Source organism: Narcine bancroftii, chromosome 2, assembly GCF_036971445.1.
Source record: "Narcine bancroftii isolate sNarBan1 chromosome 2, sNarBan1.hap1, whole genome shotgun sequence".
NCBI lineage: Eukaryota > Metazoa > Chordata > Chondrichthyes > Torpediniformes > Narcinidae > Narcine > Narcine bancroftii.
Genome location: NC_091470.1, coordinates 100,415,822 through 100,434,781, shown reverse-complemented (window position 1 = coordinate 100,434,781; position 18,960 = coordinate 100,415,822). Strand labels below are relative to the sequence as shown.

General features: G+C 42.5%; 1 protein-coding gene across 3 annotated transcripts in view; it reads right to left on the bottom strand.

Moving 5' to 3' along the window:
• Positions 1 to 2,625: 2,625 nt before the first annotated feature.
• The window catches only part of pax8 (paired box 8), a 55,985-nt gene continuing 39,650 nt past the window's right edge, over positions 2,626 to 18,960 (bottom strand). For all 3 annotated transcript variants that reach the window (XM_069917705.1, XM_069917706.1, XM_069917707.1), the window contains 5 exons: positions 13,189 to 13,361; positions 11,321 to 11,444; positions 9,009 to 9,110; positions 4,720 to 4,806; positions 2,626 to 3,946 (listed from right to left, as the gene is read on the bottom strand). In XM_069917705.1, the coding sequence (XP_069773806.1) occupies positions 3,870 to 3,946; positions 4,720 to 4,806; positions 9,009 to 9,110; positions 11,321 to 11,444; positions 13,189 to 13,361 (563 nt within the window). In that variant the 3' untranslated portion in view covers positions 2,626 to 3,869. The remainder of the gene's footprint in view (positions 3,947 to 4,719; positions 4,807 to 9,008; positions 9,111 to 11,320; positions 11,445 to 13,188; positions 13,362 to 18,960) is intronic.

Below are 18,960 nucleotides of genomic sequence, written 5' to 3'. Positions count from 1 at the left end.
CCAAGACATTACAGTATGAGCATTTTCAGATTCTTATTTCTCAAATAAAGATCCTTAATTCCAGCAGGAAATGCTCCAAAGATAACATATGGAATGAGAGTCACATGCTTAAAAATAATCGCTACTGGGCCTGCTGTAACACCAGGTACTGCTGGTGCAGACCCAGGAAAGTGTTGCATGGAGCCACAGCTCTGCTCCGAAGAGTTCCACCACACGGTCCTAATGCTGATGGCTCTGTAAAGGTTTTAAACGACTTGTTAAAAGAGATGATGGTATTTTATTTCAAAATCCTACAACTGCGGAGGTCTGTGCCCGAGGTGGCTGCACCTGTGCCTAGCAGCGACTTCGGGGGACCCAGCGGACCAGCGCAGAGCACCTGAAACGGGCAGAAGCAGAGGAGATGACCTGACAGGTCGGTGACCACGGTGGCGGGCTAGCGAGGGGCACAGCGGATGAGGGACCCACACAGCGGATGCAAGTGACAGGGTGGTGGAGCCCGCACGGGCTGCTGGGGAACCAGGTGTCAGAGCCGGGATCCAAGAGGGTGCTGAAGCCAAGAAGGGCTCTGGGGGGCTTTGGGCTTCCTCTTTGTGTCGGAGGTTTGGGTCCGGAGCTCAGGTTGCTAGTGGATCGAACAGGGGTCTGTGCGGCTGCAGAGGCTGCAGGAGGGCTAGAGGCGAATTCACAATGACTCTGAAGGGACTCTCTTTTGTTTCTCTTTCTCTCGTACTGTAAGGGGTACCAAGCAACACTTACGGCAGGCAGAAAGCAATTTCGTTTAATGTTATATGTTCTGCATGACAATAAAGGAATCTTGAATCTTAATCAACATCCTCACTCTTCCCAGTTATGTTTCCATTCCTTGCATTCCCAAGGTTTAATGGACAAGGAAGATAAGGCAGCATCTCATTAACAACTACATCTAGTTTGGTTTGTCATTTGGAGAAGTAGAGAGAGTAAATTGTTCCATAAATGCGTTATTTCTCTGTATTACAAGTGCTTGTAGAGTAAAATGTCTAACGGAGAGACGGCTGTACCAGTGCCGATGTTATATACCGATGATACTGTCAGCAAAGGTGCCAAGGTGGTCAGGAAGTGGGGTGTCCGGGCGGGCATCGAGGGTGCATGTGAACGTTTGTGTACATGTATGCTGTTTAAAAAAGAGGTGCAGAGAACACCTGTATAACATGAACGAAGTGGCTTCTGATGAATACATTTTGTAAATGAAAAGTAAAGAGCAGAGATCGTGTAACCGATATTTGACATTGTCGAGCACTTATAAAGTCAGTAAAACCCCATTATCCAGAATTCAAGCAACCGGCAAAAAAAAAACAAAGAAAATAAATAAATAGGAATAAATAAAAATTTTAAATTGTAAGGATTTTTCACCATGTACGATTCTCTGCCTACTTACTCCGTAAATTTTTTTGCTTGTACGTTCTCCCCATGTCTGTGTGGGATTTCCCCGGGTGTTCCAGTTTCTTCCCACCGTGCAGGTTAATTGGGTGGCATGGGCTCGGAGGCCCAAATTGACCAGTTATCTATGTCTAAATTTAATTTTTTTTTAATTTAGACCTGTGTGTGCCTGGAAAGCCAGGAATGGTGGTGGAGGCTGAAACATTAGGGGCATTTAAGAGTCTCTTAGACAGGAATCAAAATAGAGGGTTACAGGTTAGGGAGCGTTTAGTATTTTATTTTTTAAGGAATATATGGGTTGACACAACGCCGAGGGCCAAAGGGCCTGTACTGGGCTGCAGTGTTCTATGTTCTACCTGTTCTCTGAAGTATACATAAACCTTTGAAGACGGGAGCAAATATTCAGCCAGCGGAGGCTCTTGCTCATAGCAGCTGTTTGAATAAGGTTGGGTGGAACAGCCCAGGATGAAGAGCTGGTTGATACCACTCGCTATTGGGACGTCTCCTTATCCCTGCTTAGTAAGTCTTTATCTTTATTAGTATATTATTAAGTACGTAAGTAAACTTTATCTTTAATCTTGGGGGAGCGGGGGTTAATTATGATGACAGTGCGGTTTGCGTAACGTTGTTACAGCACCAGCATCTGGGGTTCGAATTTATATCTAAATTTTGTAAGTTACATAAATTATCTGATTGAAGTGAACTTTACATAATTAGGGGATACAATTCTGATTTTTTTCTTTCAAATTACTTAACATTTTGCTCTCTTTTGTCTTTTAAACTGTTTATTCTTAATGCTGGCATTGTAGGAGTGTGTCTCAAGCAACCGGAAAACTCGCTCATCCAGCATCTACCAATCCCCGTAGATGATGGCTAGCAGGGGATTTTTGTTAACTGTACATGAATTGAAAGTCTTGGGCTTTGTGGGGATTTTTTTTTCAAATCTATTGGAACCCAGTTTTTAATGTATGGTTTAACAGTCATTTGGGCCTAATCTGGAATTGTTTAGTAGTCCAAAGCCAGAAATCAAAATGTTGAAATAAACAGAGCCCAAAATGTAGATGCATCTGTAGTCCCAGCAGTAGCCAATACTGGACTACAAATATAAAATATCTCTGTCTTCCTGTCCCCAGTTCATATAAGATCCACACACTGCGGCCTTTTCTCTGTCATATGCATTTACGGAGCCGCAAATAAGTTTGCACATAATTTCTAGTCATCAAATTTTATTTCCAAGATTTGAAATCATGCGACACTGAATTAAAATATTTTTCTTTTGATAGTTTCATAGTTTACATACGTACATGGCAAATGAAAAATCTCAGGATTTTAGCTCACGCAGGTCCTTCCAACTGGAGTGGGTTGTAAAAGTGGCGAGGGTTATGACAGGCCCTTCAAGGCCCATCAGTCTATGGTAACTGAGCTATGTATTGCACACTTCCTCGCGTGTCCATAGTTCTCTGACAAAACAACTCTGGCATGTGGTATAGGTGTCGTGCATAAACTAAGAATCAGGCCATTTCAACTTCAAAGAATTAAACAAAAGTAGCCTGAACGTGGCATACGAAGATCAACTAATTGTTATTATTTTGATCATCTTATTAGTCCGAGGCTTTCTGGAAAAGTCAGATGGAAGCAAAATGAAAGGTTCAATCTCCAGCTGAATCTTAAAATTTCTTTCCCTTTGTTGTCCCTAAACTGCCCATAATTTTTTTTCTGTAAAGTCTGGGATGGTGTTGGAAATGCCGAGAAAGTGCCCGGATCCAGTGGAGGCTTTTAATAAAGAGAGGTGCAATTGTTTGAAGCCCCCGTTTCCTTCTCACCGCCGTCTGTTGGGTTGGGTTGTGACTCTTCTGTTTAAATTTGGGGTACCATGGAATTCTTGCTTGGTTTGTCATGAAGGTCTTTCTCTTTGGAAAGCTTTGTGTCATTTTCAGAAGTTCTTTTGCTTGCCCACAGAAACCATCCTCTTCATTCTCAATGCAACCAGGGGAAGATCCCCCCCCCCCCACCCCCACACCCTGTACATTATTGTTTCTCGAACTCATAACACTCATAATTAAAGCCACCTAATGAACCTATTGAAGTCTTGTACATAATGATGTGCTCTGTATTAAGTGTACATTGCAAAATCCATGAAAATTTACAATAGTAAAAGTGCACTTGCTTTCCTTACTGTTCAAAAGCAATTTCTATCTAGCCATGACCTATGGCTTTTAGTTCTTGTGTATTATCTGTAAATCCAGAAACCAGGGTGGCAATTCACGGCTGAACTTATTTTGGGATCCTGTCTGGCATGTTTTGAAAACATCCAGTGGTGAAATTATTGCCCATCCTCCAAATTTCATTCATAAATAGAGTTTTCCACATTGCTTTGTGTTCAAATCAATTAGACTGACAGCACATGATTCCCCAGGGCATCACTCTGCACAATTCCCTGGTTGCTGTGGAAACTAGAGGTGATCATAGACAGCAGTACCAGCGGGAGGTGCACTGGTCCTTGGCGTGGAACCATAATAATAAGGGGAACCTGAAAGTTAACAGACAAGAAGAAAAGACGGTTGGAAGAACATAACAATGCATTAACAAAATGTCATGACTCAGATCACATGGCACAGCTGAAGCTCCTTTAAGTAGCTTTTAGTTGGTTAAATATTATAGAAAATGAAAAACTCAGCGCCCCTCAACTGGTTTGAAAAGCTCATAATTCAAAGAACGCTCTTTATTGTCATTCTATCAATGAAGCACTCTTATAAATAAATCACTGTTTTATCCTCGGGTACATTTTTCTGCATTGAGTCACAGTTCCAAAGGTCTCAAGAATTTTTAAGTGCCTCACTTTGTTCCTTATTGCACCTCGTCGGCGACTGGGTGGCGGACAAGCTATACCCTGCCTATTGGGAGAGTCGGATCCTGTTTACTCCCAATGTTCGCGTGTAACCTTCCAGGTTGAAGGCTGCCTTTGGCCCCCCCCCCCCCCACCACGGCATACCTCAAGACCACGAAATTACTCGTGAGGCTTACAGCGGCGGTGTCAACACAAATCACGATTTTGTTTGATATTTTTATAACAATGCTACAAGCATTTTGGGGGGGGGGGAGGTGGGGGGGGGGGTAAAAGCTCTTATCGATTAAATTAAAAACAATTCACAACTTCTCCGAAAAGAAAGGATATGGTTTGAATGTCAAAAAATAAAAGTCTCAAATCAACGAACAAAGAGAGAGTTATAATAAAAACAAGGTATACAAATTACTAGTTAAAAAGAAGTCAAAATTTAACAGGTAAATTCCAGTCCTGCTTACTTATTAATCCAGAGTTGGTAAAACGCCAGGCATCATTATACGATGTGTAGTGGGAGTGGGTGTACGGCCCTCCTGAATATTCATTTCCTGCAGTCAGAATAATAAATACAATTCTTTCAATTATCACAAGCATTGTTCATAAACTGGTTCAGTTTTGATTAATTAGTGACTAATGGAATGGCCCAGCCGGGGGTGGGAGGATGCTTTTTTGTGCGTGTCTGTTTCTGATGTCGAAAGCAACCATCGAATTTCATGGCTGAAAGAAGAATTTCTGTGTTTCCAGAGCAACGCATCAACAATCCGCATCAACAGGAACAAGGAGAACATCTTCTGCCCAGCACATGCATGTTTCATCTTGTCTCGTGGCAAAAATACATAATCGCATCAAAACAAAAGTCAACAGGTCAGTGAGAGGCCTGTTCAATCATTAACTACATGTTGCAGAGTGGAAGTTGTTCCAGTTATTGACAATTATTGCTGGGCATGAGAGTGAACTTTCATTGGTACAAATTTGCTGAAGTCTCAAATCCCAAGTAATTCCCAGCCCTTATATCAGACAAAATGTAATTCTTTCTTAAAAAAAAACGTTAGGGTTAGGGTTTTTTTTACCTCAGAAGCATCAATTCTGAAAATAAAGCACAGAAGTTTGCAGACACAGTGATTGGTGATTGGAGTAACATCACGACACTGGAGAAACTCAGCAGGTCAAACAGTGTCCTTCGTGCAGCAAAGATAAAGATACAGAACCGACGTTTCAGGCTTGAGCCCCTCATCAAGGTGTGGGCAAAATGTAGGCAGGCGTCCGAACAAAATAGTCAGGGGGGGGAGGTGAGGGGGAGCAGGGAGAGGATCATGAGATAAGGGAGGGAGGAAGGGCACAAGAGGAAACAGGGGACTGGGGAAATAGCTCTATGATTGGAAAGGGAAGAGGGTGTGTAGAGCTGGAGAAAAGGAGACAGAGGGGAAGGGAAAAAGAGAATGGTCTTGCAGAAACCGAAGAAGTCAATGTTAACGCCATCCGGTAGGAGAGTTCCCAGACGGAATATTAGGTGTTGTTCCTCCAATTTACGGGTGGCCTTGGCCTGGGAGTGCATGAGGTCAGGGACCAACGTGTCAGAGCAGGAGTGGGTCACAGAACTGAAATGGTTGGCCACTGGGAGGTCCCTGTCATTGATCCAGACAGAGCCAAGGTCTCCCAGTCTGCGCCCAGTATCTCCGATGTAAAGGAGGCCACAAAGGGAGCACCGGATGCAGTAGGTGACTCCCACAGATTCACAAGTGTTTGGGGTCCCGAATGAAACATAGAAACATAGAAGATAGGAGCAGGAGTAGGTCATTCGACCCTTCGAGCCTGCTCCGCCATTCAACGAGATCATGGCTGATCTTAAAGTTCAGTACCCCGTCCCCGCCTTCTCTCCGTAACCTTTAATACCCTTATACTGAAGAAACAGATCTAATTCCCTCTTAAATATATTGAATGAACCTGCCTCTACTGCCCTCTGTGGCAATGAATTCCACAGATTCACCACCCTCTGGGTAAAGAAATTCCTTCTCATCTCAGTCCTAAATAGTTTGCCTATTATCCTCAAACCATGGCCCCGGGTTCTGGATTTTCCCATTATTGGAAACATCCCATCTGCATCCATTCTGTCCAGTCCTGCCAGAATTTTATATGTCTCTATGAGATCCCCTCTCAATCTTCTAAACTCCAGCGAGTACAATCCCAATTTGCACAATCTTTCCTCATAAGTCATTCCTGCCATTCCAGGTATCAGCCTGGTGAATCGCCTCTGCACCCCTCCATTGCAAGAACATTCTTCCTTAGATAAGGTGACCAAAACTGCACACAATACTCCAGGTGGGGACTCACCAAGGCCCTGTACAGCTGCAGTAAGGTATCCTTGTTCCTATACTCAAACCCTCTTGATATGAAGGCCAACATACCATTTGCCTTTTTAACCGCCTGCTGTACCTGCATGCTTGCCTTCAGAGACTGGTGTACAAGTACCCCTAGGTCTCTCTGCACTTCCCCATCTCTTAATCTATTGCCATTCAAATAGTAATCTGCCCTCCGGTTTGTATTACCAAAGTGGATAACCTCACATTTATCCACATTGTAGTGCATTTGCCATGGATCTGCCCAGTCCCTCATTTATCCAAATCACACTGGAGCTTCCTGACCCCCTCTTCCGTGCACACAACCCCTCCTAGCTTAGTGTCATCTGCAAATTTGGAGATATTACATCCAATGGTGGTGAGGGAGGAGGTGTGGTGCTTCCAGCGGTCATGGGGGAAGGTGCCAAGGGGGCAATTGGAGGCCATCCTAAAGTATTAATGTTTGAAGCTGGTGAATCTCAAGCTCTTTTTAGAGAGAGCAAAATATAATTAGAAAAGCAAAATAATCAGGGCAAGTACCTTGGTTATTTTAGTTTATTTTCTTTTTTAAAGTGTTTATATTTAGAAGAAGTGAGCAAATTTGGGATAACATTACAGTTATTTGATGTTACTAGCTCATAATTGCTTTTGAGTGAATTATATACTGATCAAGATAAAAGCTGTCAAAGCAAATGCAGGCATGCCCTGTATAACATGGATAATACGTTCCAAGCAAGTTCAGTGCTATGGAAAACCACACTGTTCAAAGTATTACTACAATGCACTTTAATGTAATATGTTCCAATCCTACTTTGGTAGGAAAAATAGAAGAGCAGATTAGTATTAAATGGTGAAAAGCTCCAGCATGCTGTAGTGCAGAAGGACTTGGGAGGGCTTGTGCATGAATCGCAAAAGGTTGGGTTGCTACAACAGGTTATTAAGAAGGTAAATGGAATTCTTATTGAATGGCAGAGCAGGCTTGGTGGGCCGAATGGCCAACTCCAACTATTTCTTATGTTCTTATGTATGGACACAGATCCAAATATCTTTCAGGTCATCCACACTACTCAATCCTCACATTAATATTGAATTCTGTCTTCAAATTTGACCTATGGAAATGACCCCCCCCCACACTTTTCTGCCATTTCTCAACCCAGCTTTACTTCCAATCAATGTCCCTCTGTAATTTCTGCCAATCCTCCATGCTATCCACACCACGACCAATTATCTGCAAACCTACGAACCCACCCTTCCACTTCCTCATCCAGGTATAAAAATCACTGGGGTCCCAGAACAGATCGCCGCGGAATACCCACTAGACACCAAACTCCATGCTGAATACAAACCATCTACAACCACCCTCTGCCTTCTGTGGGCAAGGCATCCACAAAGCAAAGGCCTTCTTGGATTCCATGCCTCCTTACTTACTGCAAGGAGTCCCTTATCAAATGCTTCACTGAAATCCATCAGCCAGCATCCCTCTCCTCCATCTCTCTCCCACTGCCAGGGTTAGGCAGTCAACATCATGATGGACCCATCACGTCCCTTACACGCCCTATTCTCCCTCGTCCCATTGGCCAGTAGTGTAAAACCAGAAGACCTAAAGACAGTTTCTTCCCTGCAGCCATAAGCCTCCTGAACAGCAGGGTTCTTTGGCTGCCCTTGCTTTGTACTAACTGTAGCGCGAATAAAAGCTCTCATGACTGGAGGGAGAACAAACGCTTTTATTAGGTGATAACTATGGAGAGGGTCTCACAGTAGTCTTCGGAAGGGTTCTGGGTTTAGGCGGGAAACCAGGGTTATATGTGAACAAATGGGGGCAGAGCCAGCCATCAGCACTACACAGTACCGGCGAATCCAAGTTCACTGCACCAACACAGTAAAACACAAAGCTGGAAAAACTCAGCAGGTCACTTTATGTAACAAAGATAAAGATACATAACTGACGTTTCGGACTTGAGCCCTTCATCAAGGAGCCTCAAGCCCAAAAGGTTGGTTATGCATCTTTATCTTTACACTGTGTGACCTGTTGAGTTTCTCCAATATCATGTTTGTATTAACAATTCTTTCCGTTCCATTGTAACTCCATATGTTTCAATTACAGTCTTGCTCTTCTACTTTAAACAGGCTGCATTGGTTGACCTGTTAGGCTGCTTGCAAGAAGAATGCTTCTCATTGAACCAGGTATAATTTGACAAATATATTTAAACTTAAAATTATGAGAGATCTCAGTAGAGGGATCCCAAGTAACATTACATGCTGTATTGATGCAAGATCTTTCTTTGTTTCTTGTTACTGCTGCAAGCAGCTATGTAATCATTTACCTGCGTGCAAGATTCAGGTCTTGGGCCACTGAAAATGGCCTTCTCAACGTTAAGATAATAATCAAATGTATGCCAAGTAAGAGTGCTTACCAGTAACCATTCCAGCGATGGCAGATGATGTGTAACTGGCTTGGCTATTTGCAGGAATGTGAGGGGGGTACCCTGGCAGCGTCGAGGTCATAATTTCACGCCCTGGAAAACATGATTATTTGTTAAGTTCTACTTCGTTGGCGTCATCACCTCAACTCTGCTGAGATACACATTCAAATAAAGCACAGTAAAAATCCCCATTAGCAGCTTCAAGCAACTGGCAAAAAAAAAGTTGAAGAGTATGGGAGTTTAAAATCGGCGCCCCCTAGTGGTCAGCTCATCAATCCATGCAACAAACAGAAAACTTACCTATCTGGCATCCACCAATCCCTCGAGGACTCTCTGAAAATGAGGCCCCTCATAATTTTAAATGTATTTGCCAGGGTTTTTACTGTGCTTCTTTCATATATTTGCTTCTTGATCCATTTTTGTCCTGTGAAGATACTGGGTAGTATTCCATGCACACCAAGGGCTTTGTCTGAGACTATCTTTCGACGAGTATAGGCAGCAAGCAATTCAATTGTTGAAACATCTCATCAATTTTAACCTATATCTGAACATATTTGAAGTTACTGCCTGTAGAAATATTATTTGAGATGTTCTTTCCAAGTCTGAATGTTGAAGCTAATCATGGTGGGTTATCGTTACTGAGCTGAAGTCAGTATTGATTCAGATCCCAGACCTTGAGAACGCTGGAGCAAAGCCACTATCTTCAGGAAAATGGAAGAGAGTGGGAGAAGATTAGAAAGTTTGCAAAAGACGCGACAGCCGTCGGCCTCGTCAGCCACAGCAATGAGCCGAACTACCAAGAAGAGGCGGAAAATCTCGTGATGTGGTGTGAGAGGAACAATCTGAGTCTCAACTTGGACAAGACGAAGGAGATGATCGTGGACTTCAGGAGGACCAGAAATGACCACCCTCCACTACACATTAACTACTCTGTAGTGGAGAGAGTGGAGAGCATCAAGTTCTTGGGGTTCACTTAACTAGTGACCTATTGTCAGGAAGGCGCAATGGAGACTGCACTTGCTGAGAAGACTGAAACGAGCAAGGCTACCAGCCACCATTATGTAAATCTTTAACAACAGGAGCTTTAACGAGAGTGTCCTGGCCAGCTGCATCACAGTGTGATACGGTTACTACAGAAAAATGGATCAGAGGTGAATCCACAGGGCCATAAGAATGGCAGAGAGGATCACTGGATTCTCCCTCCCACCCACTATAACCTGGATCGTTGTCTGAAGAGGGCTCACAAAATCAATGAGGACGCCCTTCCACACCGCGCACAGCATCTTCCAGCTGCTCCTTTCGGGGAAGAGATCCAGGAGGATCAGAGCCAACATCACCAGGCTGAGGAACAACTTCTTCCCATGGGCAGCGAGAATGTTGAACGACCAAAGGAACGGCTCACACTGACCATCCCAGGCTCTCATATTCACGAAACAATATTTATTTCTTTGTATAGATGAATACTTGTCCTGCATATGTATTGTTTGTCTGTGGGTTATGTCTGGTTGTGTGTCCGCGTATTTTGCACTGAGAACCGGAGAACGCTGTTTTGTGGAGTTGTACAATAAACTCGAATTGAAATTCAAAATCTGCATTAACCAGATGTAAACATATCTTTAGTGTCATGAGTAGGTCTGTTTAATTTTTTGAAAAACCAGAATTCACATGAATCATCCTCTTTACAAGCAGGCTTTAAACGTATTATATTGGTCTTAAGGATCCTCACGGAGCGTGAAATTATTCGTAAGTACTGGACCTTCTTTCGTTATTGAGTGAATTTAAAACAGAGATCAGTGGATTTCTGGATATTAAAGTGCAAGGGCAATAATGATTCTAGACTCTCAATTCTCTACCATAAGGGCAGCACGGTTTCCATGGTTACCACGGTTAGTAGCACAATGCTACGAACGCTACAAAGTTTCAAATCCAGCGCTGCCTGCGAAGAGTTGGTACATCCTCCCCATGTCTGCGTGGATTTCCTCTAGGCAGCCCTGTTTCCTGCCACCCTTCAAAATGCACTGGGGTTGTAGGTCAATTGGAGTATTTGGGCAGCACGGCCTCATGGGCTGGAAGGGCCTGTTACTGTGCTGTATTTAACCATTCTCAACCTTTTTTTTGGCTATGGCTCCCTTAGGACTGTGCTCAAATTTATGAGCCACGTTCCCTGTGAAGCAGTCAAGTTTTAGTCCATCATCCCTCTTAAATATGCTGTGTACCGGGGGTTGGGGGGGTGGGGGGAGATGACCAAAAACTTGACTTGACCTGAGCTCTTACAGCACAAAGCTCCTTACAATTATACTCACCTGTCACTACCGAGTATCCCTGAGATCCAGAAATATTCCTGCCTATTGAAGTGACAGAAGAAGACAAATTTGGTTTTCCTTCATCCATTCCATTGTTTAGGGATGGAAGTGGATACAGAGGAGTCTGCAACATAAATCACACAAGACTGGATGTTAAGGAGGTCACTGCCAAGTATTTCCATTAGCAGATGGTGGTATTAGGCCTGTATTATAAACTATTGTTACCCCATTGATGTGGTTGACCATGACTATTCAAACATACAAGATCCTAAGAGGGCTGGACAGGTAGACTTTGGGATGTTTTCACTGGTGGGAGAGTTACAAGCAAGGGGACACAGCTACAGAATACTGAGGAGAACAGAAATTTCTTCTCTTGGTGGTAAGTTAACTCCGGAATTGTCTGCTTCCGAGGGTAGTGAAGGCCAGATCATTAGGTATATTCAGAACCATTGAACATTACAAACAGGCCCTTCTAGTGTGTGCCAATCTATTATTCTACCCAATCCCACTGATCTACACCCTCTGTACCACCCCCATCCATGTACCTGTCCAAATGCTTCTTAAATGTTAAAATTGAGCCCGTATTCACCAGTTCAGCTGGCAGCTCGTTCCGCACTTCCACCACTCTCTGGGTGAAGAAGTTCTCCTGAAACTTTTCCCCTTTATTTCCCCTGGAGTTAAATAAATATGTTACTTCCCATCACACTGTTATCTTGCTGCAACTTTAGATGACCTTCCTCGCTAACCTCAATTCATTCAAGGCAAGGAGTAATATCTGGGGGACACTAAAACCTCAGAATATTTGGCTGAATAATTCAAGATAGTGCTCAGAGAGGTTGGGGTGGGTGGGATGGTTCAGATGCTTTACTGATTTCTTCTGATAAAAACTGTTTCACATGACCCCCCCCCCCCTGAAATTAGTGAGACTGAATGAATGGTATGGATGGGGAATACACCCAAATTTATAACAAAAATGTACCATGCTCTCCAGAGCGAAAGTGCAAAACCAGGGTTGCAGAGGTCAAAAGAAAGATGAGAGTCGGACTTGGGGGTAGTGATTTCAGAAAGAAGCTGGTCATATTGATGTAAGGACAGCATGACATCAATTATAAATGCAGGATATGGACTGGTTTGCTATAACGCTTTTACACCAAATATATCTTACCCCACAGGACTGAGACAGGAACCTTTTTTACATGCTACGTGGTCATGCATAGAAGTGAGGCCACTTTGCTAAGAAATCGCAGAAAAATTAACCAGGATAATGGGAGTGGCCTTCACGGGGGACCCCGGAGCTATATCTATTAGGTAATTTCATGGAAATAAGCGACAAATTGAATAAATATCAAATCTCATTTATGAAAATAGCACTGGCGGTAGCAAAAAAAATGTATCGCGATCACGTGGAAGTCCGACTCCCCTCTTTTGTAACAGTCTGGCAGCCAGACCTGGACCACATAGGATCCCAGATATGGGAAAAGGACTATAAATGCAACTATTATATATACTTAAATGTGGTTTCCCCAATTGTATTCTATGTATTTAAAAGATATATAAGGTCTGATGGTGTATGGATTCGTATGTATGGAAGGGGGGCAGGGAGAGAGGGACTGTTTTGTTTTTGTTTGTTGTTGTTCGTAAGAAAAAGTTTAATATGTGGTGATAGTGAAAATGTTATTATGTATGTCTTTGAAAAAAAATATTCAGAAAAAAAAATGGCCACAAGTGTCAAGTGACTGGATTCAGCAACAGACAACTTCGTTGAGTTCACACAGGACGTGTATCCTGGCGAAATAAACCAGTGCAAATTTCTAGTTAATAACTACTTTGGCGACTGGGCACGAAGTGGTGGCTGTTTCTTCACTCACCTGCTCTCCTTTGTTGTGGCTGGCAGTTGCAAAGACGTCGGCATAATGCTGCCGTTCAAAGGCACAGTCCAGAGCCTCAAGTTGTTGGGCAAACGCCTCAGTGCGGAGTTGCTTTCGAGGACCCCCGCTACTGCTCTGGGATTCAGCGCTGATCACGCAAATATCCTCCTCACCTGCAGAATTTTAAAAAGAAACATGCATCTGTCATTGCTACATTTGTAGAGCAAAATATTATTGGGAGAGACCCTGTGATCTACTTCTCAACTTGATTCATATTACATTAAAAGTCCAGAAATCCGGATGCTCGAAAATAGGACCACCCGAGAATCCAGACTTTTCAAAAACATTCCATTTTTAAAAATTTAGCAGGCATTTGAGTGAGTGAGTGCATGTGTAAGCGCCACAGATGTACAGTGGCAGCAAGAGTGGTAGCAAGAATCGCAGCAAGCTTGATACAGGTAACCTTATCACAAAGAAATTCAATAGGATACTGCATTTTGCTTTTACAATGTTCATTTTTAAACAAAACTTCAAGCATTGGTGATGAAAAATTTTAAGTTTTAATTATGTTACAATTTTTCTTTAAAACAGCAGGCATTGATAAATGCTGCATTTGCTAATGAATAAACTCACAAAATTGACCAATTCATCTCTTCTTTCATTTTCCTCCTTAAATTTGAATTTTGAAAGTTCTGCCTGAGAATCCAGAAAATCCAAAAATCTGGACCCACCCTGAGCAGTCCGGATTTTCGGACTTCTACTGTAATACTAACATCTTTCATCCCTCTGAACTTTATTAGTATATACTGTAATCCCCTTAACACCCCATATTAAAATGCAAATCTCTTAATGTTATATCAATGGTTCTCAACCTTTTTCTTTCCACTCACAACCCACTTTAAGTAATCCCTTTACCATCAGTGCTCTGCGATTAGTAAGGGATTGCTTAAGGTGGGATGTGGGAGGAAAGAAAAAGTTTGAAAACCACTGTTTTAATCGTACCTCATTGACTCGTTATGTGCACCATTTCAGAACTCCAAAGGAAATGGGCCAATGTCAATTTTTTCTCAAGCAAAATATTTCAGAAGCAATGAGAGGATATAGATAGATTAAGTGAGTGGGCAAGGGTCTGGCAAATGCAAAATGTAAGGTGATCCACCTTGGAAGGATTAATGGAAGATCAGAGTATTACTTGAATGGCAAGTGATTGCAGCACGCGGCCGTGCAGAAGGATTTGGGAGAACTTGTGCATGAATCACAGTAGGTTGGTTTGCAGGTGCAGCAGATGATCAAGAAGGCAAATGGAACGTGGGCCTTCGTTGCCAGAGGGATGGAATTTAGGAGCAGGAAAGTTCTGCTGCAACTGTAGGAGGTCCTGGTGAGGCCGCATCTGGGGCACTGCGTGCAGTTCTGGTCTCCTTACTTGAGGAAGGATAGACTGGCTTTGGAGGTGGTGTCGAGGAGGTTCACCAGGTCGATTCCAGAGATGAGGGGGTTAACCCATGAGGAGAGATCGAGTCATCCTGGGCTGTACTTGTATGAATTTAGAAGAATGAGAGGGAATCTTGTAGAAACATATAAAATTATAAAAGGTATAGTTAAGATAGAGGTAGGTAAGTCATTCCCATTCGTGGGGAGACTAGAACTAGGGGACATAGCCTCACGATCCAGGGTGGTAGAATGAGGATGGAGATGAGGAGGAACTGCTTTTCCCAGAGGGCGGTTAATCTGTGGAATTCACTGCCCTTTGAAGCAGTGGAGGCGACCCCAGTGAATATATTTAAGACAAGGTTGGATAGATTTTTACAAAGTAGGGGAAAGGTAGGTAGATGGATTATTATCAGATCAGCTATGATGTCACTGAATGGCAGAGAAGGGATGTGCAGTGAACTGAGATTCACTGGTGGTGTGTATACTGATGGCCAGCTCCGCCCCCATCAACCCATATATAACCCTGGTTTCCCGCCTAAACCCTGAGCCCCTCTGAAGACCCTACTCTCAATTATAAGCTAATAAAAGCGTATATTCTCCCTCCAGTCATGAGAGCTTTTATTTTCGCCACAGGCCGGGTGGCCTAATTCTGCTCCTATTTTGCATGTTCCTGTGAACAGTGACACAGTGGTCTCATGAACCAGAGAAACACGAATAATTCAGAGACAGGAGTTCAAAATTCCCCTCAACAGGTGGAGTAATGAAATTCAGTCAATTAACTCATTTAGAATTAAGTAAAGAGAAAATGTGTTTAACAGGGAAGAGGAAAGTTTTTGGATACTAAGGGGATATGGTGAGGTAATGCATTTGGGTAGAAGCCACAAGGTGAGGGATCAGCTGGAAACCAGAGATCGTCAAACCTGCAGCCACTATGCTGTGTTTTAATACCTATTTCATCTTTCTTTGGATTGTCCTACTTTACCTGCCCACCCTTGAAGTGCTAAAAAGGCCACATTTCTATGTGTCACTTTGCAATTTTTATGCCAGCAGGTTTTGCTTTAATTTCTATTGTGTAATTTCCCTGCATGGCACCCATCATAAAATAGTATCCTGTCAATTTATAGCACAACGTTAATGTGGTCTTCTAGATTTTTTTTATAATACAGGTACTTTATATCATGTGTTTTCAACTAGCCAATTATGTTTCATTTTTTACAATAAATTGTACAAATCTATGATGCAAGCCAAATGAAAAAGAGATTATAGTGAGGTAATGCATTTGGGGGGATGCATTAAGGTGAGGGAACATAATCAGACATCCCCATCTTGTCAAATTCTGGTTTACTCTTGATTATTTCACTTACAGGTCAGCTTTCAACACCATCATTCCCTCAGTTTTGGTCAGCAGGCTTCAACACCTGGGCCTCTTCACTTCCCTCTGAAACCAGACCCTTGACTTCCTCATCGGAAGGCCACAGTCAGGACGAACTAGAAACCACGTCTCCTCCTCACTGACCGGCAATGCAGGCGCACCTCAAGGATGCGCGCTTAGCCCACTGTTCTACTCTCTCTGCACCCACGACTTGGTGGGGCCAGGCACAATTCAAATGCCATCTACAAATTTGCCACTGACCCCACAACAAAGTCGCTGGCAACAATGAGGAAGTGAACGGGAGGGAGATAGATCAGCTCATGGAGTGGTGTCACCTTGCACTCAAATTCAGCCAAATGAAGGGGTTGATGGTGGGCTTCAGAAAGGGGAAACTAGGAGAACCTCGAGGGGTCAGCAGTGGATAGGGTAAGGAACTTCAAATCCCTCGGTGCAAACAACTCTGACAATCTATCCTGGGCCTTTCATGTCGATGCAATCATGAAGAAGGCTTGCCAGCGGCTATACTTCGTTAGGAGATTGAGGAGATTTGGTATGACATGAAAGACTCTCTACAGGTGTAGCGTGGAGAGCATTCTGACTGATTGCATCTCTGCCTGACATGGAGGTGCCAATGCACTGGACAGGAACATCCTACAGAGGGTTGTAAACTCTGCCACTCCATTAAAGACATCTTTTCAAGGTGGTGACTCAAGAAAGCAGCTTTTATCATCAAGGACCCTCACCACTGAGGAGTCACGTGATGGAGTAGTGGCCGGACGGTGAACTCCAGCCCTCTCCAGAAAAGTCGGGAAAAACAAGAGAAAACACAAAGGCACAGAAATAAAAGTTAAAGAAAAGTGAGTATAAAGGTGGAAAGAAGATGGCAACAAAAAAAGAAAAATCAAAATCAACGGTAAGAAGAGAGGAAGAGAAGACAACAGAGGAAGAAGGAGAAGGCCTTACCTGTCCGAAGAGGCCCGCTGTGGAGAGAGAAGCCCGCTTCCTCAGGTCGGTAGAAATTGGACTACAAAAATGGCTCGCTGAGCCGAGTAAAAGTGCGCAACCGCGCATGAAAAAAAACACACCGACGGGAGGGGGGACCAGCTGGGGAGTCGATCTCCACAGCCGGCAACGACAGCTGCAGAACACCTGCAGCAAGAAGAGACCACAGAAGACAATGGAAACAAGAAAGAAGAGAAGAAAAGGGCAACAAAGAAACAACAGATGGCCAACCCAGAGGAAGAAGAAGAGGAAGAGTACAGTGAAATAGAAGAAGAAGGGAAAGGCAAGATAAAGGATATACTTTCTCTTGTTAGAGGATACATGGAGTCATTTAAAGAATGGCAGACACAGGAATTTAATGACTTAAGAAGAAGAATAAACAACACAGGAGAGAAAATGAACAAAATAGATATGACCTTAACAGAAATGGGAAAGAAAATGGACAAGATGGAAGAGCGGGCAGTAGCAGCAGAAATGGAGGTAGAGGACTTAAAAAAGAAATTGGAGGAATCTAATAAAAAAGCTATAGAGACACAAGAACTGTTAGCTCAAAAAATAGATATAATGGAAAATTATAACAGAAGAAATAACATAAAGATAGTGGACCTTAAGGAAGATGAAGAAGGCAAGAATATGAGGGAGTTTATAAAAGATTGGATCCCTAAGACCCTAGGATGTCCAGAACTACAGCAAGAAATGGAAATAGAAAGGGCACATAGAGCATTGGCCTCTAAACCACAACCACAACAAAAACCAAGATCTATTTTAGTAAAATTCCTAAGATATACTACAAGAGAAAAGGTACTGGAGAAGACAATGGAAAAAGTAAGAGTGGGCAACAAACCACTGGAGTATAAAGGGCAAAAAATCTTCATTTATCCAGATATAAGTTTTGAACTCCTAAAGAAGAGAAAAGAGTTCAATACAGCAAAGGCGATTTTATGGAAGAAAGGGTATAAATTTATACTAAAGCATCCAGCGGTATTGAAAATATTTATTCCAGGACAACAAAACAGACTATTCTCGGATCCAGAAGAAGCACGAAAATTTGCAGAACAATTACAAAAATAGACTGAGGGAGGAAGACGGGTAATGAGAGTTAAAATGATCACGATTGATATGTATGTGGGTAAAGAGGTATAAGAGTGAATAGATACAATGTGCATATGTGAATGTATCTGTACTTAGAGGAAAATATAGATAGTATAGACAAGAATTAATAAGGGAAGGTAATGGAATAGAGAGAATAAGGAGGGAATTAAAAGAGTGACCTTTGTTACATATGAAAAGTGAAATCTTTTCTGGGGGGTGCTGGGTGGGGGGGAATAGCGGTCACTGCAAAATCAGTTGACGCTTGCGAGTGAATTCACAAACCCAAATGGAGAGGGGAGATGTGGTTGTCCGACAAGGGATAAAGGACAACTCAGGAGGGGAAGGGGAGATTGGGGATAAAGAAGATATAAATAGGAGAATAAGGAAAATGTTTGATGTTTTAGGAATGTTGTCTTATAAAGAGTTTAAAATAAGAAAACAGAAATGGAAAAGGAGGAAAGGTAATGATGGAAAAACGGAAAGAGAAGATAAACAAACTATAAAATGGCTACGCTGAACTATATGACTTTAAATATTAATGGAATACATAACCAAATTAAAAGGAAGAAACTACTAAATTTACTGAAAAAGGAAAAAATTGATATAGCATTTATCCAAGAAACACACTTAACTAAATTGGAGCACAAGAAATTAAAGAGAGATTGGGTAGGACATGTAACAGCAGCATCGTATAATTCAAAAGCAAGAGGAGTGGCTATATTAATTAGTAAAAATGTGCCATTTAAAATAGAAGAGGAAATAATAGATCCAGCAGGGAGATATGTTATGATAAAATGTCAGATATATTCGGAGTTTTGGAATCTACTTAATGTATATTCACCTAACGAAGAAGATCAAAAGTTTATGCAAGATAT